The sequence below is a fragment of the Rutilus rutilus genome, assembly GCF_951802725.1.
Source record: "Rutilus rutilus genome assembly, chromosome: 13".
NCBI classification, from domain to species: domain Eukaryota; kingdom Metazoa; phylum Chordata; class Actinopteri; order Cypriniformes; family Leuciscidae; genus Rutilus; species Rutilus rutilus.
In genome coordinates, this window is record NC_140218.1 from 18,153,560 (window position 1) to 18,180,867 (window position 27,308).

The 27,308-nt window shown below is 38.4% G+C and overlaps 2 protein-coding genes across 3 annotated transcripts in view; one reads left to right on the forward strand and one right to left on the reverse strand.

Annotated features, from left to right (window-relative positions):
* Positions 1 to 968: 968 nt before the first annotated feature.
* On the reverse strand, positions 969 to 2,767 carry birc5b (baculoviral IAP repeat containing 5b). The gene is made up of 4 exons (XM_084428092.1): positions 2,532 to 2,767; positions 2,279 to 2,388; positions 1,981 to 2,098; positions 969 to 1,792 (listed from the first exon to the last, which is right to left on the reverse strand). Exons 1-4 carry the CDS (start codon positions 2,655 to 2,657, stop codon positions 1,712 to 1,714), a joined length of 435 nt encoding a protein of 144 aa, XP_084284218.1. The 5' UTR covers positions 2,658 to 2,767; the 3' UTR covers positions 969 to 1,711.
* Positions 2,768 to 5,131: 2,364 nt separating this feature from the next.
* Positions 5,132 to 27,308, forward strand: part of znf385a (zinc finger protein 385A) — a 78,901-nt gene continuing 56,724 nt past the window's right edge. Inside the window, exon 1 of one of the 2 annotated variants that reach the window (XM_084428340.1) lies at positions 5,132 to 5,560. In XM_084428340.1, coding sequence (XP_084284466.1) covers positions 5,434 to 5,560 — 127 coding nt within the window. In that variant the 5' untranslated portion in view covers positions 5,132 to 5,433. Of the gene's footprint in view, positions 5,561 to 19,238; positions 19,791 to 27,308 lie in introns of those variants that run through there. The other variant, XM_084428341.1, reaches the window with a different exon arrangement.

Below are 27,308 nucleotides of genomic sequence, written 5' to 3' on the forward strand. Positions count from 1 at the left end.
TGATTACTTATTCTGAATACAGTGAGTTTGGACAAACAGCTTATGACGTCAATAATGTGACATGAATATAAATATAATAAGACTTAATTTTTTTTATCACTTATTTTATTATTTGCATTTATCATTGTCTATCTCTGCTATCCATGTCCATAAGCATTTTATTTATTTAAATACTTTTTCTTTTCTCAACAGTCTGTCTGGTCCTAACATTGGCAGAATAGGTCTTTGTTTAGTATGTTTGGCCCCTGCATGAGCTAATCTATGCTCTTCCAGGTGAGTCCCTCAGCATTAATTTGGCTCAGTGTGTCATAAAGGCTGAATGGGGTGGGAGTTGATTTATGTGTGAAAGGAGGGGATGCTGAGCGGAGGTGAGGCAGGGGTGTGTGGCGGAGCCTCTTCTGGTGTAAGATGAGGAGAGCCGAGGGGGAGGACCCGCGCACAGCAACAGATGGGCCCCAATGGCGCTCTCAGGTTGTAAACTTTCTGTTGGGAACATCTGTCAGTTTGTCCATATGCCACATTTTGAGAGGAGAAGCCCTAGTCAGTGTGGAGTGTGGACACCTGTCACTCCCTGTGATGAGACAGGAAGTGATGGACTGTGCACCAGTATTTAATATTCATAATGCTGCTCATGTGATGTGGGCATTGATGAAAGGCAGAAAAACGAATTGTTAATGCTAACTGAAAACGAATTGTTAATGCTAACTGAATTAGCAAAGACTTAACATATCCAAAATGCCTATAGCGCCTGCATGCACATAGACTGGAGCTGCTGGACAAATCAACATTTAAAAGTTGTGAAAAAGAAACTTCCACATAATGATGCAACTACATGAAATCAAAAGCGTGATTCCAGACCATCGTTATTTTGAGAATTTAAGGGGTCTCCTTTAAACTCATACTCTAGATGAGTGTTACATCATCTCTCTCTTTTTTTTATATATATAAAAAGTCTTATTTTTCTATTTGCTCTGTTGCGAGCGGATAAAGGAGAATTAAGCAGTTGATCGGGGCTCAGTGTCCAGAGTGTTGCATTAGACGGTAATCCAGGGCATAGGAAGGGGGAGATGGGATAGCATCCCTAATCCCTCGCCTACCCCATCCCAAACACACATTCGGTTTATACTGTTATCACTAAAGAACGCCTCACATTTTATTTTAAAAGTATGATGATAAATGATTCATCCAAGAACAACAACACTAAGACCTTATTTCTTTCCTGTCTGCACCTCACAACACTATCCTCAGCACCAGAGCCCTCTGAGGCCTCCAGTGGTAGACTTTTTACCCACAGTTCACACCAACTCCACTACAATCTACAGTGACAGATGTTATAGAGGCAACAGTTGGTATTGAGAAGGAGGGGCTTGGGGCCATCTGCCCAGGGTCAAGGTTTGGATAGAAGGAGGTCTGACAAGAGAGAAAAAGTGTCAAGTTGAGCTACATAACTAGTGTTGAATACATACGATTGTTATGTTAAACATCACTTACAGATACTGTAGGTGAAATCATAAGGGACAGGGATGCTTCCCAATTAACACATTTGTTCTTTTTTACACAAGTAATTTTTTAATTAAAGCTTCAGAAGTGTCCAAAGCAGCGTCAGTGGCAAAACAAAAAAACAATTGGTGGATGGAACATACAAATATTGAATTTATTGGTGAAAATTTTAATAAAGCATGCCGTTAAAATAATTTTGAATCGCTGGATATCAAATAAGAGCTCTCAAATTTTTGCTTGTGGTCTCCACCTCATCACGAAAGTAGGCTATCTTCCGGTGACCCATCTTCCTCTGGAGAGGGGAGGTTACATAAAAATAAGTAAAGTAAATACTCTTTTTTATTATTAATTAAATGAAAATACAATTGAAAAAAGTAGGTCTATATTAAAAAAAACTGATAAATCAATCATGCAATATTATAGTGGTAGACCATCACCAACAACACATAAAATCTACACCAGAACTGCATTCACACTTACAATGTAGATGCGAAGTCGCTCCTGTTCCAGCTGAAAATACTCAATGGCCGTGAGCTTGTCAAATGTCTTTTTCATATGGAGAAAGGCACAATTGGGGGAGCGTTTGGCATGCTCGGACCTTAATGACAAGGACGGTCAAAAAAAAAGAAGTGTTGATTTAGTGTTCCCCTTTTCCACACAGTCAATTGTTAGGCTACAACCTCAAGTTTACAACAGTGTAGATAAATGAACAATAAATGGTGTCCTCAGAAAAACAAAGCCGATAGATTGTAAAGGTGTGCTTCAGGCAGGAGCTCACCAAGGGTTGTCTTCTGGCTCCCAGCCCTCCAGCTCTCGGAGACAGTAGAAACAGCAGGCCACGTCTGGCTCATTCTCACTAGGACAGTGCACAAAACCTGCCTTGGCCATCTGAAGAGAGGTTTCTCATTACTCAATTGCTGAAATCCCTGTACTCAACACAGTCTAATTTGTTGTCATCTCGACTTCAACTTATTAATAGTCTATTTCTCTCTTCATTTCTTCTTCTTTTTCTTTTTTCCTGACGCACTCACCAGCTCTGGTGTGCACTGACAATCTTCTCGAAAAGGCCACTCGGAAAACGTCTGTAGACGCTTTTCATAACTATACATCTGGTTAAACGTCAAAAGCCGGGACGCAATCACTTCTGCGTTCGACATTTCTGAAGCTCAAACAGAACACATTACCTGAAACTCTCCATCTCACTATAAACCTGTTTGAGTGTGGCTGTTTAATTGTTTGGGCGCTTTTGATTATTGATTGATGAATCGCTGACAGCTGTCAGAGCAACGAAAGGCATTGATGTAAAACAAGATCTTGAAACCTGGTGAGTAAATTTGTGATTTTACGCATGTAGATTATCAATCTTTATTGTATAGTATTGTTTGAATAAACATTTCGCATTAAAATTATAATCATGTTCACTGAAACAATGTCAATGTGAAATAGTAGTGTGATGTCTCCCTCTGCTGGACGAACAGAAACACAAATTTGAAATGTGATAGTCAAATTAAAATTCAGTGAAAAACAGGCTTTGTTTCCAGAGTAATGTCAATGACACTAAAAATGTCCAAAAAAGTCTGGATTAACTGACTCTAAAAATGTGTAAATAAAGAAAAAAGTGCAGTGTAAATATTAAGATATCTTATATAGGCTATATCTTTTTGCACTACACATTTTTGGCCCTAGAATATATATATATATATGTGTGTGTGTGTGTGTTTACACTGCACTTTATTTACACATTTTTAGAGTCAGTTAATCAATATATATATATTCTAGGGCCAAAAGTGTTTAGTGCAGACACCAAAAAGACATAACGTAATCATGGAAGTATATCAACGTAATCATGGAAGTGTATATGTATAGATAGATAGATTATGTATTTGTATTGTTTCGTGCCATTTTCTTGGACCAAATGTCCTAAAAAAATTAAGTTGTTATCTATATGAGTTTTTAAATATTCTTGAATAAATTATTACGAGTCTTGCGTCATTGACTCCAAATCAAGCAGATAATTAAGTTATTTTATTTGCTATAAAACCAAATAGTAAATGCTTTGGAATGGAGACCTCATGTCAAACATAATCCTTAACAAGCCCTATAAAGATTCCTGTGTTATGTAGTTAACCGCTACAGGCTGCACACATAGTTCAGTGGATTCCCTGGGCTGCACACCATAAGCCAATTACTAGACACAAACTTGAGTCTAGAGGCCTCAGCAAGTCGTGTCTCCTTCTCCTAACCAATTACCGTAAGCCAATACATACTCCATAAAGTGAGATCATAGTGAGTTGCAGACAACATTAATGGTTTGCGGTGTGAGCATTTGAAAGCTGTTTATGACTGGTATAGGGAAAGGCCCTGCTGCTGTCACCATGTTCTGTAACTGTATCTCACTGCGCCTGGCTGTTGAAATGTGCTTACCACTTCCAAAAAGCGGCCCCTCCACCCCTCTCTGCCCTTCATTTGATAGGAACTTCCCTAAAGGTTGTTTTTGTTTGTCACAAACAAATTCTGCTGTTAATATGTTAATCTGTCTGAAAAGGTGAACGTGAGATCACTCAACTAGGATGGTCATATTCATTCTAAACGAGGTTTTGCCATGAAATGATTTGTGAGATTTGGAAGATTCACGGCTGCTTGTTCTCTCTTTTGTGGTGATAGTTTGTCACTTAATATTCAGTCTAGAGTTTCACATCAGACATGACATTTGGCGCATTCCTTTCAGGCGAGACCCCACACCGGAGCTGTCACTCATTTGCAGTTGCCCGCTCAGGAGAAGTTAATCGGCTTGATGGAACTTTCTGGAATTACATTGCATGGCAGAAATGTGTCTTTTTATTCATTGGCTCTTTCCTTTACTACACAGGACACTGCAGAACTGACAGGAAAGTAAAGAGCGAGTGATTGGGACATGACCCAGACCGGAATCGAACCCAGATCCCCAACAGTCATGTGCCGCAGCTCCAACATGACTGGAATTTTCCAATTGCAAGATTCCCAAACTTCAAAAGTAAAACGCGGAAGTTTTATTTATTTATTTATTGAAAGATAAATAAATAAATAATATTTAATAATATATATTTATTTTATCAATAGTAATACTAATTGTTGTTGGTTGTTATTATTGAAAAAATAATATTAAATAATATTAATAATATTGTTATTAACATGACGGAATGAATCGCTTTTGTTTAGTCTTCCCTAGCAAGATTTATTTGACGCCATTGAGATTTGAGATTACTGTGAAGCTCTTGAGATGTATGTGTGCATATACAAGTATGTATACATTTCTGTGTCCATAAGTACAACATAGAGTGGATGGAATTGACTGAATACACTTTGCATGGCTTTTTCTTTCATATCCTTAGTTGCAAGATTCCCAAGCTTCAGCAGTTCCATCAACATAGAAAGCAGAACATCAGTGGCTCCATTTATCACTTTTGAAGCTCTAATGTAAAAATCACATGTTATAAAAACAACAATGTTGTCCATATTATGAAATAAGACCTGGATGCTCCAGTTGCATTTTGTCACAGGCCGTCTACATCTTCCCAGCTATCATATATATATCTCATATAACATTCCCCAGTCTGTACCTCTCTCACTCTCCATCCCGATCTGTGCTTTCATTGACACTTGACTCTTCTCTCTCTCTCCCTCTCTCACCCGCTCCCTCTTCGTTCTCCTCCTCTCTCCTTCCTCACACAGTTGTCCTTACTTATTACTGTCCTGGTGTGATTATCTGCTGGAATCTCTTGCACTTGTCCTGTATTCTCAGTGTGGTGAGACTAAGTGTGGGATGGGCTAAAAGTGGGAAATGTGACTGTGCGATACTTTGTGCAGGAGACACTCCCGTAAGTTCATCAGGACTATTTTGGCTCCAAATATCCCCGGAGCCTCAAAGTACCGGGTCCGGACGCTCTGTTGTTCATGCCAGCGAGGGTTTCTACGAGGAGTTTGTGGTGTCAGGGTGCAAGTGGAAAGACCCACGGAGGCAGAAAGAGGAAACGTGAGGACGGGAAACAGCCAGAGGAAGAGGGTTTAATGTGGGGCTCAGGTAAGAACATCCACTAATTTCTATTTTTGTTTGCGGTCTCAAGTGAACACAAAACAGTTTTCCCTGGAGAGCCTTTTTGTTGCCTATGCAAATGTACATCATATACTGTATGTGATTATACTAACAGTCTATTATAGAATAACACTGCAAGCTGATCTATATTTCTAATATAGATTTCTAATTATTTGTGTACTATATTTACTATACACATAGTATCCACGACATAGATTAATAGTTTAGGAGATGTGATACATCTCATGGAGTTACAAGAGTATTCAGTCTATGACCAGCATCTAGTCCTCCTAATTTAATCATGTCAATGTTGTCATTAACAAGATTGTATTTCGAATGAAGAAGTGCATACTTCTCCTGGACATCTGAACTGGCATTTTCTTCATCGGTAATAAGAAAGCTGGCGTTCTACAGTTTTGTCACAGCATTCATTATACTCACCAATAAAGCTAAAATGAGTTTGATCTGATACGTGCAGACCACTAAATATCGAATCCATAGATGTATTATGTGTGTGTATGCGTAAGTGCACATGCCAGTAGGCTTTGTGTTAATGTGTGTGTTTGATTGAGTGTAACAATTTCAAAAGTAATATTGCCCACAGCCATTAATGAACTATATTCTGTCAAAATATGCCTCGAATGACCTTTTAAAATGTACCTTTGCTCATTTGATTTTGCATTTATCAATGTGAAGGACATCAGCTGTAAAAACTGGTCAAGAACAATTTTGTGACTTTTTATATGTGTAGCCTACTTGGAAGTAAAATAGAAAAGGAGCTTAGCTTTGAAGGTCAGTCTATTTCTTAAGGCCTGAGGGAATGTTCACACAATGTGAATTTTGAACTTTGCAGTAAAGCTTTTAAACCAGCCATGTTTATAGTGAAGCTCTTGAGATGAACGTACGCTCATGTAAGTGTGTATACGTGTAAGCGTCTATATGTACAAGCCTGGATATTTGCTGAGATAAATCTTTGCAGACATAGTATTAGGAGGCTCTCTGTCTTCTGCCAAAGGTGTGAAATTAGCATCTCAGTGTGAGAGAAAGTGACAGTCAACTTCAACATTCCCCTCATACGCAGAGCTGGAAAAGCACACAGGCTATCCATTTGGAAAAGTCTCATTCCTCCAAGAGCTTTCTAGAAATATTTCCTTCTTGTTGCAACAGGAACATAACTGATATGGATCCACTCTTGATCAATATTCTAATTTTAGTGTGATCATCCACTGTCATGCAAACGGATACTCATATGCTGGCTCTGTGCTTTTCAAGGGCATTGAAGCGGAACCGCGAAGGTCTTACACATATTTAATGAATATCAAAATAAAACCTTTAACCTTCCACTTTTCAAACTAAATTAGATTTGATGTATCTATGGATACAACATCAAATAAGGTTATATGAACGAACTGAAACAACTATATTTAAAATGTCAGATCAACGCTTTTATTAACATACATTTTATTTCCTAATCATTTGGTTGTTGTTTTTCCTCTTGCAGTGTATGTCTAGGTTATTATTTATATGGTGGGCTGGGTGCTGGACGTCCCTTTGACCTTTCAGTGCAGTCTCTAAATTCACCACCCGTCCGCCAGCACACACTGCTGTTGATATATACAGTATGTTCTCAGAGCACATGGCACATATACGCTGTGGCTCTCTCAATACATAGAAGTCATGGCCAATTTAAGACGAAGAAAAGAGAGGAAGGAAAAACTTAGAGTTAGGTTGTGAAATATCCCCATCCCGCCATCCCAGAAGTGGCCTGTATAAAATGTGCAAGAAAAAAGTGATGACCGTGTAATGACTTTTTGGTGCAAATTTATGCTTTAGAACGGGGATATAAAGAATATACATTATGTCTTCTTATCTTTTTTTTTTTTTTAAATGCCCGTCAGAAGAGTTTACCGTCCCGAATCGAAACCCGAAACTGTACTGTACAGGGCTCAACACTAAGGATTTTTTCTACCAGTGGTTACAATTTTTACTTGCCCTGGCAAAATGTTCACTGGCCCCACAACAAAAAATTACTAAAGTACAAGAAAAGAAAATGGGCCTATAAAATAAGCCTAGTATTGTTTTCGTTATTTTTTATACATGTAAAAGGTTATGACACCAAAAGCTACTAGATGAACTCATTTAAACAGTAAGTAATAAAATAGGAACAAATAATCAAATTACGAGCAATAACACATATAAATAAACACAAATAAATACAACAGAACAAACATATAAATTAAATAAACTGCTTTTCAGGTTTCTCAAGTAGGCTTAAACAGATTTTCAGGTACACAATTTATAATCTAATGTATAACTATATAACTATTAACCTTTATTAAAGTTAATCAGTGAAGAGCAGTTAAAGATGCATAAATAATGTTATGAAATGTTGAAAATACAAAACGTTAAATACTGTTATTTTAAATTATTTAAAAAATGAAACGATACTTTAAAGGAGTAGTTGATAATGATTTTACTTTTCTAACTTTAGTTAGTGTGTAATGTTGCTGTTTGAGCATAAACAACATCTGCAAAGTCAGGACGCTCAAAGTTCAAAGCAAAGGGATATATTTTCTTTTAAAGAAATAGCTACAACAAATGACTGTAGGGACTACACAACGTTCCTCCTGATGTCAAATTTACATAAACCCCGCCCCCGGAACACGGAACATTCATGACAGAATAATGCTAATGAATGACTAGAAGATAACTACACAGAAATTCATCAACTAACCATTCAGAAAGGTTATCTACATGTTGTCACTTCTTCTTGAGTCTCTCCATCTTTGTCTGACTCCGGTTTGAACCTAAAAGGCTAAACATTTTTGAAATTTTCAGGACACAAGCTGTTGTAGCTCCGCCCCCTGCAGCTCATCTGCATTTAAAGGGACAGACACAAAAACGGTGCGTTTTTGCGCACCCTCAAAAAGTGACAATTTTAAAGGGGTGGTTGATTATGATTTCACTTTTTTACTTTTAGTTAGTGTGTAATGTTTCTGTTTGAGCATAAACAACATCTGCACAGTTACAACGCTCAAAGTTTAAAGCAAAGGGAGATATTTGCTTTTAAAGAAATAATTTTTTAAGGACTACAACAAACGGCTGGTAGGGACTACACAACATTCCTCCAGGGTTAGTGACATCACTAACCCTGAAATTTACATAAATGCAATTTATAGATTATCATGACAGAATATGCTAATCAATGACTAGAAGATAACTACACATAAGCTACATAAATTCATCAACTAACCATTCAGAAATGTCTACTGTTGCTTCTACATGTTGTCACTTCTTGAGCCTCTCCATCATTGTCTGACTCCGGTTTGAACATAAAAGCCTAAAAGTTTTAGAAATTTTCAGTGCATGTCTGTGTGAGGTAAAAGGACAACAGCTCTTGAAGCTCCGCCCTCTGTTCTGGAGCAGCAGCTCATTTGCATTTAAAGGAACAGACACAAAAACGTGCGTTTTTGCTCACCTTCAAAAAGTGACATGCTATATAAAAATATCTGTGGGGTATTTTGAGCTAATACTTCACATACACACTCTGGGGACATCAGAGACTTATTTTACATCTTGTGAAAAAGGCATTATACCACTCCTTTAACATGCTATTTAAAAATATGTGTGGGGTATTTTGAGCTAAAACTTCACATACACACTCTGGGGACATCAGAGAAATATTTAGGGCATTATACCACCCCTTTAATAAATGTGAAATTAAACCCGCCAGGTGGTGGCAGCAAGTCACTCTTAATGAGTGAGTCATTGAGATTCAGCCGATTTATTCAAACGGCTGATTCATTCAGGAAGGAAGCATTTTACTGTCTTAATGAGTGAGTCATTGAATCATTGATTCAGCTAGTTCGTTCAAAAAACTGATTCATTCAGTAAAGATACACCGTGTCGTGTGTATTTTTGTGGGCGGAAAACAGCTAAACAGGCGATTTGATGTCTAAAATGTGGGGGCATTCTAAATGCATTTGAATAAATCACGCAGTAAAAGTTCAATCTAAATGTGCACGCGCTAGTCTAAGCTAACTAGACTACATCACATAGTGTATGCGTGCCCTCAATGGGTGTGTTTTTGTTTGTTTTTTTTGTAGTGAGGGACATACTCGATAATCTCAGATCGTTAAATCAACAATAACGATATCATAGACGATATATGTCGCTAGAAATTTTGGGCCCTATGAAAGAATATGAGGTTGGGCCCCCTACCGTACCCATTCCATTATTAAAATCGAAAAGTGCGTGGGCCCTTAGAATCATCCTAACTTTCACCCCCTTAGCAGCGCCCCTGCCCCTAGAGCACTGGCCCGATTGGGCAAGTGAAAGTTCCATCAACTGTTCCGAGCGTCGTTCACAATGGACCTGGCCATCGGACAGTCATTGTTGAGCCCTGCTGTAGCCTATACTGTCCTGTACCGCTCGGTGGAAACGAGGCATTAGTTGCTATTATTTTGGTACCAAATGGTAGGTTATTGCAAAAAAAAAAAAGATAAAATAAAAATAAAATAAAAACCCTTGTTTGGTCAAACAGGTTGTCCTGCCCAAAATTATTGGTTGAGCAAGTTTTTATATAAATTGTAAAAGGGTCAAAAGTAGGGGTGTAACAATAGCCTTACGTCACAAATTGATACATATCACAATACTGAACTCACGATACGATATTATCGCTATACTCCAAGACATGGTAAAGGTTTAACAAAAATGTACAGTTGATTCAAATGCTAAATTTGGTATTAGCCTACATTGGGGGTGGAAATGACTTGGTGCTTGTAACCCAATGCACAGGACAATGGTAACACTAGAATATTAGAATATTCATGATTCTGAAACTGAAAATACAAAATTATTTTAGACAAATATGCACTTACACTCTGTTTACACTCTGACTAGATATATTTAAAACTGACACTAAAACTCTGTAAACTTAAATTTTGTCTCACACAGTAATTTTCATTTTGGGTGAAATATATACAATACAGATTGTCACTATCCACGATACATACTGTTGCATTTTTGTATTGCGATCTATTGTGACACAATAAATTGTTACACCCCTAGTTAAAGGTATAGCGGAGGATTTTCTTTTTCCGGGTGGATCATCAAGACTATTGGTCCTCCTAAGTGTCAATCATTCTGGTGATATGTTTACGTAAGGCCGTCGTACGTGCTCGTGCACACGATTCACACGATGGCGTGCGCTCAAAACACAGGTTGGGCTTCCCACTGATGCCTCAGTCGCAAAGTTTCTACTTGTTTACACACGTTTAATCTACACACTTACACACTTAAACGTCTACACACGTTTAATAGGCGTTCCCTCTCGGGAGCAGGTAGAGTGTTGCGCATGTGCATTTTTTCAAAAAGTGGAGAGGGCAGTTCTTTTCTAAAATTCAGAAAAATCCTCCGCTATACCTTTAAAAACCAAAGCAATTTTCTCAAAGTGTCAAGTGTTAAAAAAAATTCATATACCACCTGTGACTTTCAGCGACAAAATGCTGGCGACATGAGCGACTGTTGAAGAAAAGATGTCCCGCGAGAAATTTGAGAAAAGTTATGAATAAAAATTTTATTGGAATCCACGCGATTGAGAATTTCACTGGAAGGCGAACGATTTCCCCATGCAGATTTCATATCGTGTTCAAGTGACTTGAAAGTGTGTGCAAAGTGTGTGCACTTTGCTTCATACATTGCGAAAAATTTATTATAAAACACTATTTCAGTCTTTTGACTTCAAAATGTCCTGTTTATTTCAGTGTGTTACTTGCCTATTCTTAATCAGCCTATTTATGAAATTTTATTTCTGATTGAAAATTGTTCCAAAGTAAATCCTACACCAATGTTTTTTTCAGTGACATGGCTACACAATTTTTTTTTTTGCTTTTGAAATTTCAATAATGTGACAGCACCTTAAAGGGATAGTTCACCCAAAAAAGAAAATTCTGTCTCGGCCTCAAGTTGTTCCAAACTTGTATTAATTTATTTCTTCTGCTGAACACAAAAGAAGATAGTTTGAAGAATGTGGGTAATGAAACAGTTATGGTGCACCATTGACTTCCATCGTATTTTATTTTCATTCTAGTCAATGGGGTCCATCAACTATTTGGTTACCCATATTCTTCAAAATATCCTCCTTTATCTTCAACTGAAGAAAGAAACTCATACAGGTTTGGTACAACTTGAGGGTGCGTAAATGATGACAGAATTTTCATTTTTGGGTGAACTGTCTCTTTAAGAAGGTCATTCCATGTTAAAGTCAATCATCTGATTTTAAACCACTAAAAATAAATATTCTGTTGAGTTAATTCTCATTTTCTATGATTATACACTTTATATTCGACCCTTTATATAGGCTATACGACAAGCATAACATGCACAATTTATATTCAACATGCACAATTTATACAACCCTTTCCCCTCTAAATGTCTGTTTGTTCTGTTCTTAGTACCAGAGGAGCATGTTGAGAATTGATGATGATGAGGATGGAAGATCTGTGAGTACACAGATTTTACAACTGGGCTTCACTCTATCCCTAGATATACTGTATCTGTTTCTGCTGAACTGGCCAACTCAGAGTCCAGATTTAATCTCTTGTGCTCTGGTCTCTCGTTAAACAGATTAAAAATAGAACCTCAATATTCCAATATACCCATGGGCCTCTGGCCAGACAGGGAAGCCTTCACAGAGTCCCTACAATGTTTTTGGCCTAGACCTCCTAGCACATGGAGCCTTTCCCTGCAGCTGGGCAGTAGTCCTATCTCAACATGGAAAGCTTTATTTCTCTCTCGCTTACTCTCTCTGGCTCTTGATGTCTCTGCATCTTTGATCTGGTCCTGCGCACGGTGTTTAATTTTGCATGCTAGTTCCAGGTTTGTTTGTGTCTCCAAGGTTTGTGTCCCTGCTTTGCCCTGCGTGAGGTGCTTGGTGCTTGCGTGAGAATATTAGTTTGCGAGGCTTGGTTTGCAGTCTGGAGGCGGCCCAGGCTGCTGCGCTACAGAAGTGTGTACGTTTTGGGATGTGATTCCCCAAGGCTCTATGTAAAAATAGCTCTCTAAATAAACCATAATTCTCTGTGTAATTGGTACTTTTAACAGGGAGAATGAAATATAACTTAGCAGGTATGTTGAAATCCTCATGGATAATTCCATATATTTAAATGTCACATATATATACTTCCATAGTATTTTATTTTCATACTAGTCAATGGGGTCCATCAACTGTTTGGTTACCCATATTCTTCAAAATATCCAATATATATACTGTATATGTCATATATATATACACAGTAGTGGCAAAAAGTGATACATTTTTCATTGGTTCTTGTTTGTTTTTGCATATATTCATTTGTTTAAATTTGTTTTATTCCAGCCTGACCAAAAATGATGTCAGTACATTTTGGCATGTTTCATTGCGTTATCACAAATAAAACAATTGACTCCAAGCACAACTATACAATATGCTTACAAAAACTTTAACACATTTTTAATAATATCTGAAGAAAGGGTGAAGATCTACAGGCTACATCATATAAATGATTTATGTAAATCAATCCTTGATGTGCTGCTTTATTTATGCTGTGCGTATGATTCTCGTGTGTAATATCACCTCTGAACCTGCAGAGGGCAGCAGAGCGCTTTTGCCTTTGCTGTAGGGGTCATACAGAGAGGAGCTTTCGAAACATAATTAAATGGACTAATAGAACGCGAGTCAAGGCCCTGTCCTCTGAGTCTGTGTCGCAGTGCAGGTTTATTCTGGCAGTGGGCTTTTATGGTTGAATGGTGGCAAGCAGAGGTGTTCCAGCCTCTCTCCCTTTCTCTCTATTCCCTCCATATGGTTGCAGGGATATAGACAGATTATAGGGTTCACACAGCAGCACTTGACTTACACTCTTCAGACTCTTGGCCTAGCAAAGCCTCACATGGGCCGGCGTCCTGAGGTGACCACGTTTTTTTTAAAACCGATAAAGTATGGTATATCTTTTTTAGATTATGCTGTCCTGTCCTGGCAATTGTGTTATACAAAATATTATTATTATACACTGATTTTTCAGTGATTCTTTCAGCAGTTTACATCGTTAAGCCAGTAGGGGGCGACAAATGACTTTTTGTGTAGCCTATTATAAGTGAGTGATTCATTTGCTCCACCAATTAGTTCAAAACACTTCATTCTGGAGAGAAAAAGGACTGGCTGAATTCGGAGAAGCATACTACTATATAATAGGAGTAGTATGCTAGTACGCAGTGTTGGGGAAGCTACTCTGAAACTGTAGTTTGACAAGCTACAAGCTACTCGTAAGTTAAAGTAGTTAAACTACAGTCAAGCTACCCTTTTGGAAAAGTAGTTAGCTACACTACAAGTTACTATCAAAAAGTAGCTAGCTACATTGAAACTACTTTTGATTTTTTTGAACAACGTATATTATAAATAACTGAATAAGTGTCTGAGGAATGTTTTAAGTAAAATATTTAGTGTTTAAAACAATGCAATACGATTATGATTTCAAAGAGTATTGTTTTATTACACACAACACTCAAATATCTCAGACTGTTTGTCAAAAGTGCAAAATTGCAACAAATACAACATTGCAAGAACAAAATATACATCCAACGTAAATTGCATGTAGAACATTTTCTTAAAAAGATTGCATACAAAAGTGTAACCTACTTGTCGTTTCTTTGAGAGACATGAACTTGGACAAATAAGGCCATGGGTAATTAACGTTAGTTGTTTCTCCATCCTCCAAATCTGCCGTCTTGCTCTTTTATGGATAAAATGTCAACCCACTTCTGTACGTAAGTGAACCGTTAGCCGCAAGATGCGTGATTAAACACGCATGGTGGCGGTAATGGCAAATAATTAGTTTGTAATCTAACAAGAAGAATATTCTTGCATCGCGCTGATTCGCGCAGGCTCGACAAAACGCAATGTAGCTTTTGCTCGCGCTACACCGCTACTTGCTGCAAAAAGTAGTTAGCTACTGGAAAAGCTACACTGTTTAAAAAGCAACTGAGCTACTGCCAAGCTACTGAAAAATGTAGTTAAGTTAGTAGCTTCGCTACTTGTAGTTAACTACTCCCCAACACTGCTAGTACGTTATTTCGAACCGAGCCTCTGGCTGCGTCCATACTCCATAGCCTACTTAGTATATACTAGTAGGTACTTATATTATACCAATAGTATAAATAGTAGGTAGCCTACTTATATTTTGTATAATAGTAGGTAGGTACTACGACCGCTAAAAAAAATATGTTCTATATAGTATAATGTGTGCAGTATTAATGTAATCTGGATGGATGTAGGCTACTACATTCGCCATGTTGTCATTATCATGTGACCTACCAGATTAAGTTACATCTCTTCACTGGCATTCATAATCCTCTCCCGTGGCCCCATGGGATAGTAAAGTGTCCATCCTATGCACATTTCAGAATCTTGCTGGAAGAAGGTCATCTGAGTACTTTTTGCCCACTTTTTTATGAGTACTGTGAATTCTGACATACTTCTTTTGTCATACTGTTTTTCACCATACTATATAATAGGGAATTATGCGATTTCGGATGCAGCCTCTGTTTTTATGAGTGAATCATTGAATCATTCACACAACCGATTCGTTCATTAACACTGATTCATTCGGGAACTGAACGTTACTGCTGTATGTGTGTCGCTCAGAAGCGTGCAGTGTTAAATTCTTCTTTGGCTTCTTTTGGAACTACTTTTTTTCGTGGAGCAAAAACAGGCGGTTGTTACAGGAAATATGTAAGTTACTCAAGATTAACTTTTTGTTTATTGAACAGTTGTGAACATGTAACATCACTCGCTGTCGTTATTTTTGTCGGAATATCAGAACAGACTGCTGTCGATTCAGAATAACACTAACACTCTTGTTGTGTGATATTGTTGAGATATTTTATGTTTTAATGAGGATACGCTTGCTTCTACTCTCTGGGCGTGGGACATAGGATAAGACATAGGATAAGTGTGAACATGTTCTCATGGATTTTACGCAGTTTAAGGAAGAGTTTTAACATGCTTCTTTCATATCGCGCCTCGCAAGTCACGTCCATGTTATTTTGAGACATTGTTTCAAAGGAAACTGGAAAACGTTTTTTTTTTTTAAATAGGCTATAGCTATATGACTTTTTTTGCATTTTGAGGCAAGCAGCAGTATCACTGCGGTTATAAACTTAGATGACATGTAATTGACTATGTTTATCCTTTACAGTTATGAAAATTGAGGGACAATTAGGTAGCCTACTGTACTTTCTTTGCATCTCCAGTGGTTATAGCTACAGCCTGTTTTTTTTTGTCGGCAAACTGGCTTTGATTTGATTCGATTGGTCCCAGCAATCTTGAAGTTCTATTCCTTAAGTTTATTATATATTATTTTAAATATTAGGCTATGTTTTTATGTATATAACCCAATAGAAAATGCAATGCCTTGCACACCTGAATCATACAGTATCCTATGTGCTTAGAAAGTTTAAACATAAACATAAAAAATATAAATCCTGCAGACTAATCAGACTAAGTTGCAAATAAATATTTCTTGTGATGATGCAGGTTTAAGCATGCAGAATTCATATTTTTATTCGTTTTTTTTTCTTGTGAAACATATTTTTTAAATTCACCTAGGAAAAATGCTGTGCTTTTCTTAAGTGTCAACATGTTTAAAAATGTAGTGTTCTTTTCTCTCTCTTTTTAATCTGTAGTGTCATTAATGACTCCAAGGTAGTCAGGATGTGATTTTGTGGTGCCAAAGCTGTCAAACACAGAAATAGCTAATTGAGTTAATTGAGTAACAATTGTTTGGATGTGGAAGTTACTGTAGGGTGACTTGTCATCTTCAGCTCTTCTTCTTGACGTTCTGTTCACACCTGTTCTTTAATAGCCATTCTCCTCATGCTGTGACCATACCCATACCAGACCTCTCACACACACACACACACACACACACACACACACACGGACATGGAGCCAGGGGTTGCAAGAGGATCCCCATTCTTGGATTTCACCCTCTCATCATGACATCCATTAAAGTCCTGCTGGGTCCCAGTCCCCAGCGGGTAGACAGCACATTAGCGCTTGGACCATTGAGCTCAACAAGGCCCTGCTCTGAATTATTGATCCCAACACAACTAATGAGGGAACCCTATCCCCTCTTTTGATGAGACACACATGGTCACACTACTGTGTGAGCTCTGCATTGCCGTACACACTGGCACACTGTCCACGCAGCCATCACTCGGTTTGCCAGGACTGGGCTGGTCCATTTAATCAACCTGTTTGTCAATGCTTTGACGTTCAAAGGCTCAGATGGCGTCACTGAAAAAAACAGGACTGCATTTCGCAAAAGCATCATAAGCATATGCAGATTGTAGAAACCACTGCCACCAATAGTCTCTACAACTAGTCATCTAAAACTTAGGCTCACAAAGCTTTTGGGAAATGCAGCCCAAGTTAAATGCGTGTGAATTTACAGGCTGACCCAAACAGTTTTTTTAGTCAAGTCAATATTTGATTGTTCGTGGTCATTTCTTCAACTTTGTACATTTAGATTACCTTTGCCATCGTGTAAGTTCACTTAAAGTTCATTTTAAAAACTTAATTATTTAAAATAAAATAATTTAATTACACCGCTTTATCTAATCATGAGCAAATCACGTACACTGTACATGTACTTTATGTACACTTTTTTTTTTGTACTGTACATTTTAATGCTATGATGCCAAAATTCAGCATTTAAAATGATTTTGAGTTTATAATGTAATTTTTCACTTATTTATTAGACAAAGTAGTATATTTGTTTATGAATTTGAATATCTGCCAATTCATTTACATTTTGAATTTGAATTTCAGGAGGTAGAATTAAAATAAATTGGAATTCAGAGAAATTTATTTAATCCCAATAAGTGTAGTTTTTAATTAGAGATGGAAAGCTTGTCAAGACGAATGTTAACATGACAAGCTTATTTGAAAGCATTAGGACAGGGAAGGGACAAACTTGGTCTTGGAGAGCCACTGTCCTGCAGATTTGAGCTCCCACCCTAAAAATAAGCTCATATAGTGATCCTGAAGACATTGATCAGCTGCTTGCTTCAGGTGTGTTTTATTAGGGTTGGAGCAAAACTCCGCAGGACAGTCCCTCCAGGACCGTGTTTGCCCATTCCCTGGAAAGGACAACAGCATACCAGCATCCAAAACACATTATATCTTCAACATGAGGGTGCATTTTGTTAGCTTTGTCGCCGTTTGCATCCACAAATGGCAAACCCTGATTCACGACCTTCCTCCTGACCTTTACAAAGTAAATGATTAAGCAAAGTTCCAATAATAAGCAGTTAATCAGTAAAGATCAATATAAAGACCTCACCTGTATCAGTGTGTTTACCCATTGGTGTATCAGGGCACACACACGAGTCCATCCTCATTATGAGCTGTTTGCTCAGGTGCTGGTTTAATAGTGTGTATGAGTGCCCTCTGGTATCAGATGACGGCGTGCGTGCAAATGCACATGTAATACACCTTTAGTCTTTTTTTTTTTTTTTTTTTTACATTTATGCATTTGTCAGATGCTTTTAATGGAGCTTATATGTCCAATTTCCCCCACCCTTCTTTATTTTCTGTGCAGTGCACTATCGAGAGTGTCAGCCAGCCTCCTTAGTATTCACATCCCCACTCGCTGACTTACTGCACAAGCCAGAGACAACAGAAGAGAGAGAGAGAGCGAGAGGTGGTAAAAGGAACAAAAAAAAGACAAAATGAAAGAATTGTAATTTTTCTAGCCCCCGGCTCAAGTGTGCGTAGTGTGTGTGCAAGTATGTGGCTTTAGAGAATTCATTTTTGACTCCTCTTTTTTTCTCTAGCCTTTTTTTTAAATGGTCGATTCACCCCTGCAGCATGGCTTTCCTTCATCGGAAAGGCTGCCATAAGCTCAGCTGTTGTCGGAGGCGAGCCGAAACGTTTACATACCAAAGATGTTCAATTTTAAATTCTTTATGTGGTGCATTTCATCCCGACAATAACACGTTTTGAAATTGGGCCAGTTGTGCTCAATAAGACTGCGGCTTGTGTCGGTGTCTCTCTCTCTCTCTCTCTCTCTTTGTTAGTTTCTCTGTCTATCTCATTCTTCCTTCCAGTCTTTTCTCCGTGTCACTCCATGTCTCCTCATCCCTCTGTCAGTTTGAATTTAGTTTAAGCTCCCCCTCCTCCTCCTCCTCATTCCTTTGCTCTGTCGCTCTCCGTTCCATCTCTTCCGAATGCTCTGTCCCCTATCTCAAATCTCCCCAAACTATTGAGAAAAGCTTTGCGTAACAAATATTTCCTGCAACAGAAAGACTAAAGGACGGATGGAGCCTGAGGGAGTTGCGGAAGAGGGCGTTAATCCCCTTAGAAGTTCACCGTCACAGGGTTGCAAAGCGAAAAAGAGGAATGAGAGATGGAGAAGTGACCACCACAGTCGCGATTGCCATAAACAGACCGATTATGAGAGTGAAAGAGATGGAGGGAAAAATTGAGAGAGAGAGTGTGTGGCAATGCTTCTATGCTTTCCACTCTGCAGGATGACAAGCGGCTTCTGCCTCTCCAATTGGTTGGGACTGCCACCAATCAGAGCGCAGGCAGGGAAGGTGCCTTTAGGTTATACCCAACCCCAAAAACAAGAAGCAGTGAGAGAGAGAGAGAGAGAGAGAGAGATAGGGAGAGAAAGTGAGAGAGAGAGCGCAGCGCAGATACCGGCTTGACTGTGCTACTGAGGCATTTCTTCATGTTATCTGAGAAATGTTCCTGTTGAAGGGAAACTGTTCATCTTGTGTTTGCTATAGAGAAGCACGGTTCATCCCGATGCGCCTGCAGGGATTTCGGCTCATTAACTGACCAAAGGCTCTGGCATTTCTGACACCCGCCCCCCCCCAATCCCCATCTCTGTAACCTCCCCCACATTGCCCTCTGACTCACCTGAGAGAAGACGGCAGAAGACCTGCAGATCCCTCCCCTCAGAATACTGCTCATTCACCTGGAGAGAGAGGACATACGAGATACAGAATGGACAACAGCTATGCTCTCTCTTACGCTGCACTGGCTGCTTGACTCACTTCTGGTTTGGAAGAGAGACGCAGAGAGGAGCGCGGAGAAGAACTTGTGCTCCCCTGGATTAGAATTCAAAGAGAGCTGATCCTAATCATAGGAGCGAGGCTTTCAGGATGATCTTAGGTAAGTTCTCCCTCGGTTCTTCTCCAAGGCTTTGTGTTAAGTGCTGCGGAACCCCTGGCACTCAAAACGTTCTTAACGCCACTCTTTTTAACTTAAAAATGACTTGTGTGAACCTGATGCGCAGGTATAAATCACAGTGGTTTCTTCTAGATAAATTCAGGTTGACGTTGAAGGTCACAGTTCTAGCAGCGGGTGTTCAGCTATACAAGCTGTTTCACCCTTGGTCAGACTCCCGCTGTCCATTCTCAGGGATTTTGACCCTCAAATAAAACTAAGGGAACCAAACAATCAACTTCCTAAGTTGAACTTACCTTAGTTTATGACAAGATAAAATGGCCAGTTATATCTTGTTTGTGTGTGTATGTGAATATGTTGATTTGTTGTCTTATTCCATTGTATTCTTTGTGCATATTTTTTTGTTTATCGCTATCATGATTGCAAAAATGATGCACCACTATAAAAACTCAGGCCGATACCGATATTTTTCGATAATCATGTGCAGTTTTTGGCCAATAATGATAAATGACTATTATTATTATTATTATGTCTAAATAAATAAAAAAAACATTAAGAAAAAAAAATATATATATATATATATATTTTTATCATGTTACAAATGAATTTGCTACAAATTTAGGCATCGCATAAAGGTGTTTTTTTTTTTTATTGTTTTTAAAAAATGAAGTTCAAGTGTGTGTTAGATGATGGCAAAGGTAATCGTAATGTACAAAAAAAGGAAAGGAGCTTGCATAATGAAATATTCAATATCAACCTAAATAATAAAAAGAATCTGTAAGATTGTCTGAGAACCGATACCGATATCTTGTGTATCTCTTATTTGCAATCCTTAAATTCTCTTCAGGAGTTTCCAATCATATATCTTGAACCCTGGATTCAGCTCTAAAATTAAACCTATAAACAACCGTGACAGAGGTTGAGCATGATAATTTTTTACAGTCATTTGGGTGCTTCTGGAGAGTTCTTCTATTGCTCTAGGCTGTAAATGTGTGTGTGTGTGTGTGTGTGTGTGTTTGTGTGTTTGTGGTGACTAGAGACTGCAGCATCTGAGCCAGCTCATATTCCTGTAGGGGTTGTGTGTTTGAATATAGCCTTTGCACTCTATTGCAACAACACAATCATGTCAGACAGTTGTCATTGTGTGGCCTAGCTCTAAGTTAGATCATTATAACCAGTCTTTTTTAGTGTACCTGTAACATACCTGTGTGTTGCTGTGCGTGTTTGTTTGTGTAATGCTCTGTGAGGGAACACCAGTTGAGGCCACATTGTTTAACGCATGCCTGGGCTAATTTAACAGCCGAGCTGCTACACTTCTCGCCGGCTTTTTCCTCTAGGCATGTTTTCCAGGGAGCCAAGCATAATGATTATAGGGATTGTAATGTGTGATCTGTCTGCTTAGTGTGTGTGTGTGCGTGTGCATATGCCATTATTACTACAGACAGAAATAATATATAGTTGCAGTGTATGGTTATACTGGAATCATCCATACATTTGCTAAACATGTCTTTACCATAGCATGCAGAATGGGCTGGCTTGTGAAATATTCTCAGAATAGGAGATACTTTATGTTAAAGTCATGTTAAAGTCAAGCAAGATAATTCACAAAAAAGTGTATTCTCGCCTCCTTTTTTAAAAAAGATTCTTCCTCTTTATTTTTAGGATAGTTCACCTAAAAATGAAAATTCTGTCGTCATTTAGGCCCTACTAATCCTCATGTCGTTCCAAATCTTCTTTCCTGTGTAGAACACAGAAGGAGATATTTAGCAGAGCGGATGTGGAACAGAGACAGTCATGGTCAGCATTCACTTTCATTTTGGGTATATGAGCAGCTTGGACATTCTGCTAAACATCTCCTTTTGAATTGCATGCAAACAAGAAAGTCATGCAGGTTTGGAATGAACTAGGTGAATACATTTTATTTCTTTATTTTTTATTTTAATTATTAATTTGATTTATTATTTTGTTTTTTAATTATTGATTGAATTTGATTTTAATTGAAAAATTCAATTTGACACATGCGATTCATTTTTATAGTTTAACGTGTTAAAAATATTTAACGCAATTAACGCAGCATCCATTTTTCCAACATAATTTGGCTAGCGTTACATTGTATGATCACGTTCTTTTCACGCAAATGCTTTTAAACCATTCAAACGCGACAAGACAAAAGAGAAAGCCCTCTCTGTGAGTGTCCTGACACACGATGCACAGAAAGCCGCGCATCAGTATCGTGCGCACAAACTGTGCGCCAGAATCGAGTTCTCTTTCACGCTTGAACAGACAATAACGCACAGAATTATGCCAAAATGCCCGTTTTGTTGAGTATTCTTATAAGAGCACTCTTAAATTAGTTAAATGAAGAGTTATGAGAAAATGGGATGCATGTCAGTTCCGTGCCATGTGCGTCAGATCTTAAAGTTACAGCAGCCTAATAAACCAGTTACTGTGATGTCTGTCATTAATGTTAATCAAAGAACAGAGGTAACAGAGAAAATTGTAGCTTTAATAAGCATTAATAATTTATGCAGTTTAGTGTTTGATAACAATTTCTGTATATTTCCTATCTGTTAGACTGTAGGAAGGCGCCACAAGTAAATATGACATTTATTATAATGGGTTTATATGAAGTTTTAAGTTCACTTAAGTTAAAAGTTATTTTTTATAGCCTAATAAATGTCTGAAATTGATAGCTTTCAATTATATTGTAATGTTGAATGTCTGTAATTAATGTTTTTAAAAAAATCTAATCAGTACCAATATTAGTATCAGTGATATTGGCCTTCATTCATAAAAAGATGCCATTACAACAAATAATTTAAATATACTGTCTTTAAGTTGTTTCTACATTGATTTGGAGAGTAACTGAAATTATTACGATATAAAAATATTAAAAACCTCTGCTGTTTTTAATCGCGATTAATTACAGAAATAATGTGCGATTAATTCTTTTTTTAAATGTATTGATTGACAGCACTAGAAAAAATGAATCTTAATGTTCAGAATTTACCTAGTTAACTTTCCCTTTGCGTTCTTTCCACCTTTGACTGTGTGTTTTATTTAGTTTGTGTGCAAGGGGTTGCAGAATTGTGAGTACTTGAATTTGGCCTGGTTGAACAAACAGACGAGCACAGACGTGCCGCTCCGTTTCCATCGAAAGAGGCAGGAATGATGTTTGTGACTGGAGAGATGGGCTAATGGCTTCATTAACCTGTCTGATTACAGCTCCGTCTATCCAATCTAATCAGTCACGTATGACAATGAATGTTTTCGAGTAGGCTACTCCATGTGATGGAGGAATGTTTTCAAGCACTCTGTCTGCATCTGTGTTCATTACCACATTTCCGTCCTTTTTTTAAATAAGGTTCAGACTATTAATAAATGAATAATTAAAGATTTTTTTTCTCCTGCACAAGTGTGCTTGGTGCTGCTTTGACTCCATGTTTATGGACACATCTGAGGTAAAAATTGCATTGCTGTGCATGCAAAGCTAAATTACACTAAATTATTTCAGACCTGTATCTTAATTTAATGTTTTTAATTATTATTGTTTTATTGTGGGTTGATGGTATTTTGAACAAAGACTTTTGTCATAGTGGTGACCTTTTGTTTGATTGCAGATTGCAGATGTACTCAAAACGGCACATCTCTGCACTATTTTACACTCCAGTAAACAAAACCGATATCACACACTTCAGCGGACAACACACTACATTATACGAGCTCTAGTGTGATGCAGAACAACTCTTTTATGATCTTCCTTTTTTGTGCAGAATGTGTGTGTGATCACTGTGATGACTCATTTACAGTCCTTATCTAAATGACCTTGACCACATCCCCTTCCTCCTTTTTATTTTGTACCTGCTTTTAGCCCTTTAAAGGCCCATTCCCATGAAGGATGATAACTATAGCGATAACTACATTAGTGTACACACCGATGTACGATAACATACATTTTATAAAGTAAAATAAGCAAACACTGAAGTTGTATCATGAAACTTCATGTATTTTAAACACTGTTCCTGAACATTACAACCCAAACGTTTATCTGTGTGCTGCACATTTTACGGAGGACAGCTTCCAGAACCTAAGAGAGTACAATGCTGGCTATGCACTAAAGCTTCTCCTGAAAGACGCAGCAGTTCCCAATTTGTCGGGACAATCAGTTGTTTATGGATCACAACATGTATATATGCTTTATTATTAGTGGCTCCGGCTGCTAGCTAACATTACAGAGTTGATGAAATATTTAGCTAACGGGGCTCTCGCTTTTGTAAGACTGTTCACCAATCTTTAGGAATATACCACTCTGAAACATCCTGTAAAATCCGTGCTCTCTTACGTCGCTAAGTATGTGCTTTTGAAAAGTGAGCAGGTAGATATTTAGTCCCAGTGGTGGTGATGACTTAGCTGACTTTGATAATGAGACATAAATGCTCTGCAGTGGAGATCCGCTGAGCCCCACACCCAAAGACAGACCACAGAGTGCCTCAAAAATGCACACATACAGACACACATTGACTTTTTGGAGCCGTGGCATGTCGCCTGGTCCCCAGTGTTTTCATCGGCAGGACTGAGACAAAGAGTGGGGTTGGCTGCTGAAGGAGAGGTGAGTAACCCGAGCAGCAGCACTGCGATGTGCATTCACTGCCGCCTGCCCAGTGTGGAGTTTCCATTGTGGCCAACCAGTCAGAATGTCCCCCCTTTCCTCCATGCACACCTGCACACCTGTCGGAGCACACACACACAGAAGTAAAGCTCTTACAGCCAATTCATTTAAAGGAAAGAAAATTTGGTCATTATTTACTCTCCCTAGACTGGTCAATGCATTTGGCAGACGCTTTTATCCAAAGTGACTTATATTACATTCAAGGTATGCACTTTATCAGTTCATGTATTTCCTGGGAATCAATGACTTTGGGGTTGCTAGCATCATGTTCTACTGTTTGAGATACAGGAATGCAGCTTTGTGAGGAAAAAGCCTAAAAATCCTTTTCTCAAAATCTTACTCTTGCCACAGCTTAGTTATTTTGCATCTGCGGTTGCAATTGTATTCAAACTTTCTGCGACATAATCCATTACAAGACATTAAACAAACAGAGACAATTGGCACCATTTATATGTTTTTATGTGAATAAAAAAAAAAAATTCTGGATGGAAAGTTGGAAACAAGATTATGTAGATGCAATTTCCAAAATAATATTGAAAACCTACAACTTCCATTTCTATTTAGCGCCAATTTTCCCATGTGGGATTTTGGTCTCTTGTACTTTGTTTTGTTTTAATTGTTTTTGCGATTATTCTGATTTTGTGCATACATTTATTTGGCACCTCAGATGGAAACATTAGGTACTATGTCAAACTTGACGTGACGTGTTTTCATGCACCATATTTAATATACTGTATTGTTGATTTGAGAGTGAGGGGAAGATTGGAATTTAGTGCATATATGGACAACTTTATATTATTAGTTTTTGTCATTTTGGAGTTCGAAAGCATACCATCAATTTTCACTGAATAAACAAAGAGCAGAAATTAGGTCGTACGGTTTTGAAATGGCTTGAGGGTAAGTAAATGATTTTTGGGTGAACTATCGCTTTAATAACAGTGTTTCAGACATGCAGAACAAAGGACTCTGAAAATGTCTCTGTATTTACACATGCCGCCCCTTATTTGTTTCCCCTGGAGGGATCCGTTATGTTTTGTGGCATTTAGGCACAGTGCCCAGAGTCGTCTGATGTGTTGGCTTGTCTCTCTGTCTGTCTGCCTCTCTGATTTTATGTTCGTTGCAAGCACATCTGTCTTTATGATACGACATCCTCTCACGCTTTCTGTCTACCTGGTAATCTGTCATATGTCCCCTCCCCCCCTCACCTTCTGTCTTCTTGCTCTCTCTCCTCCTCTCTTTTGCTGCGGTCAACCTATACACTCACCTGTCCCTTAAGGGTTGTGAAAAAAAAAGTGTTTTTTTGAGCAGCAGAGCATTTTTATTTATTTAATTTTTTACCTCCTCTGCATGGCTGGAAGAGAATGACACAGCAATTATGAAATCTGTCCTCTTAAAGCCCAGTCCACATATCACCCAAACACTGCATATTATAGTGCAGTTTAATCCAGTTATCCTTAAATGTGTACTTTGCTTTTGCATGATGTACACTGAAGCTAGCATAATTGATTGTTGCATTTTGAGCAGGTTAGAAAATTGGAGAGTTTGCCCCTGCTGGCTGATGCTGTAACTACATCATTACGTGGGCAAAAAACATGTTTCTCTATTGATGACTCATCAAAAGTAGTTGTTTATTCTGATATAATTAATTTTTTCATATTGTTTCACCAGTGGCCAATTTATTTGACAGAATAGTCACTAAAGAAGGGCTTTACTGCCATGGAGTTGAATGAGAATGCTAACTAACGGATAGCTTTCTCCAATCTTTAGTGAAAACGCTGATTTTTTTGTCTTGACTACATGGATGTTCTGCTAAGAACGCTAAGGGCTTTTTTTTGTGACTAATTTAAGTTGTCAATTGCAGGACTTGTTAAATGCTATTGCTATATACTGTTTAATGCTAAACATGCAGTTTGTCACACCTGTTTTGTTCACTTTGGAGAAACTCAAACTGCTCTTTCCATGCTGTTTTTCCCCTCTTGTACAGATACTCTTTAGTTTGACTTTATGTGCGGTTCCACACCCATTAAAGCTAAACACCTGCTAGTGGTTTGGCTGAGCAAATGCTGGTTAGCCACTGCACATTCACTCCCCGTTTTATAACCTAATCAAACCTTATGTTAGCGTTCTCCACAAATGGTTTTGTTTTTGTCTCAGCTGGCGAGATTTCAGTCCACAAAACCATCAAGAAAATCCGATATCTGACAGAACGGGTCAGGACACATTTGAAGAAATGGGGCAACAATGTAATAAATTAGCCACGATGGGGGAAATCATTACTCACTAAAACAGCATGTGTGTGTTTTCTCTCAGACAGCTCAGCTGTGCGCATGGTAGGAGGTCAGTTTATTCTTTCGCCACATGGCAGGTTAACTGCGCTTGAGCTTCACACTACTTACATCGCATAGCGCGTACATCTCTGTCCATCTCCCCCCGCTCCCCGTCAAACCTAGCCATCACTCTTAGCCGGACATACAGACTTGCTGGGTGCTAGAAGACTGTCAATAATGGGTGTAATGGACACTAATGAATTGGCTATAACAGGAGCTCTGGGAGACGGAAATGCATTACTGGCTGTGTGAGGCCCAGCAGACTGAATGAAATGGTCCCAACTGTATCTTCATCCACACACACACATTACACCTCATTCCTGGCCTGAATACATTCTCTAATGGTTTAAGCAGTGTGTGTTAGTGCCAGGTGTCCAATAGAGCTGCTCTTTAAAGAACACGGCCAAGCCTCTGTGGGATCCGTAACACGGTGCATTTTCTAACAAAACGCACTCCGGTATCTGTGTTTGCTGTGAGGCACATGGCTGACTGGATCCTGGCTTTGTT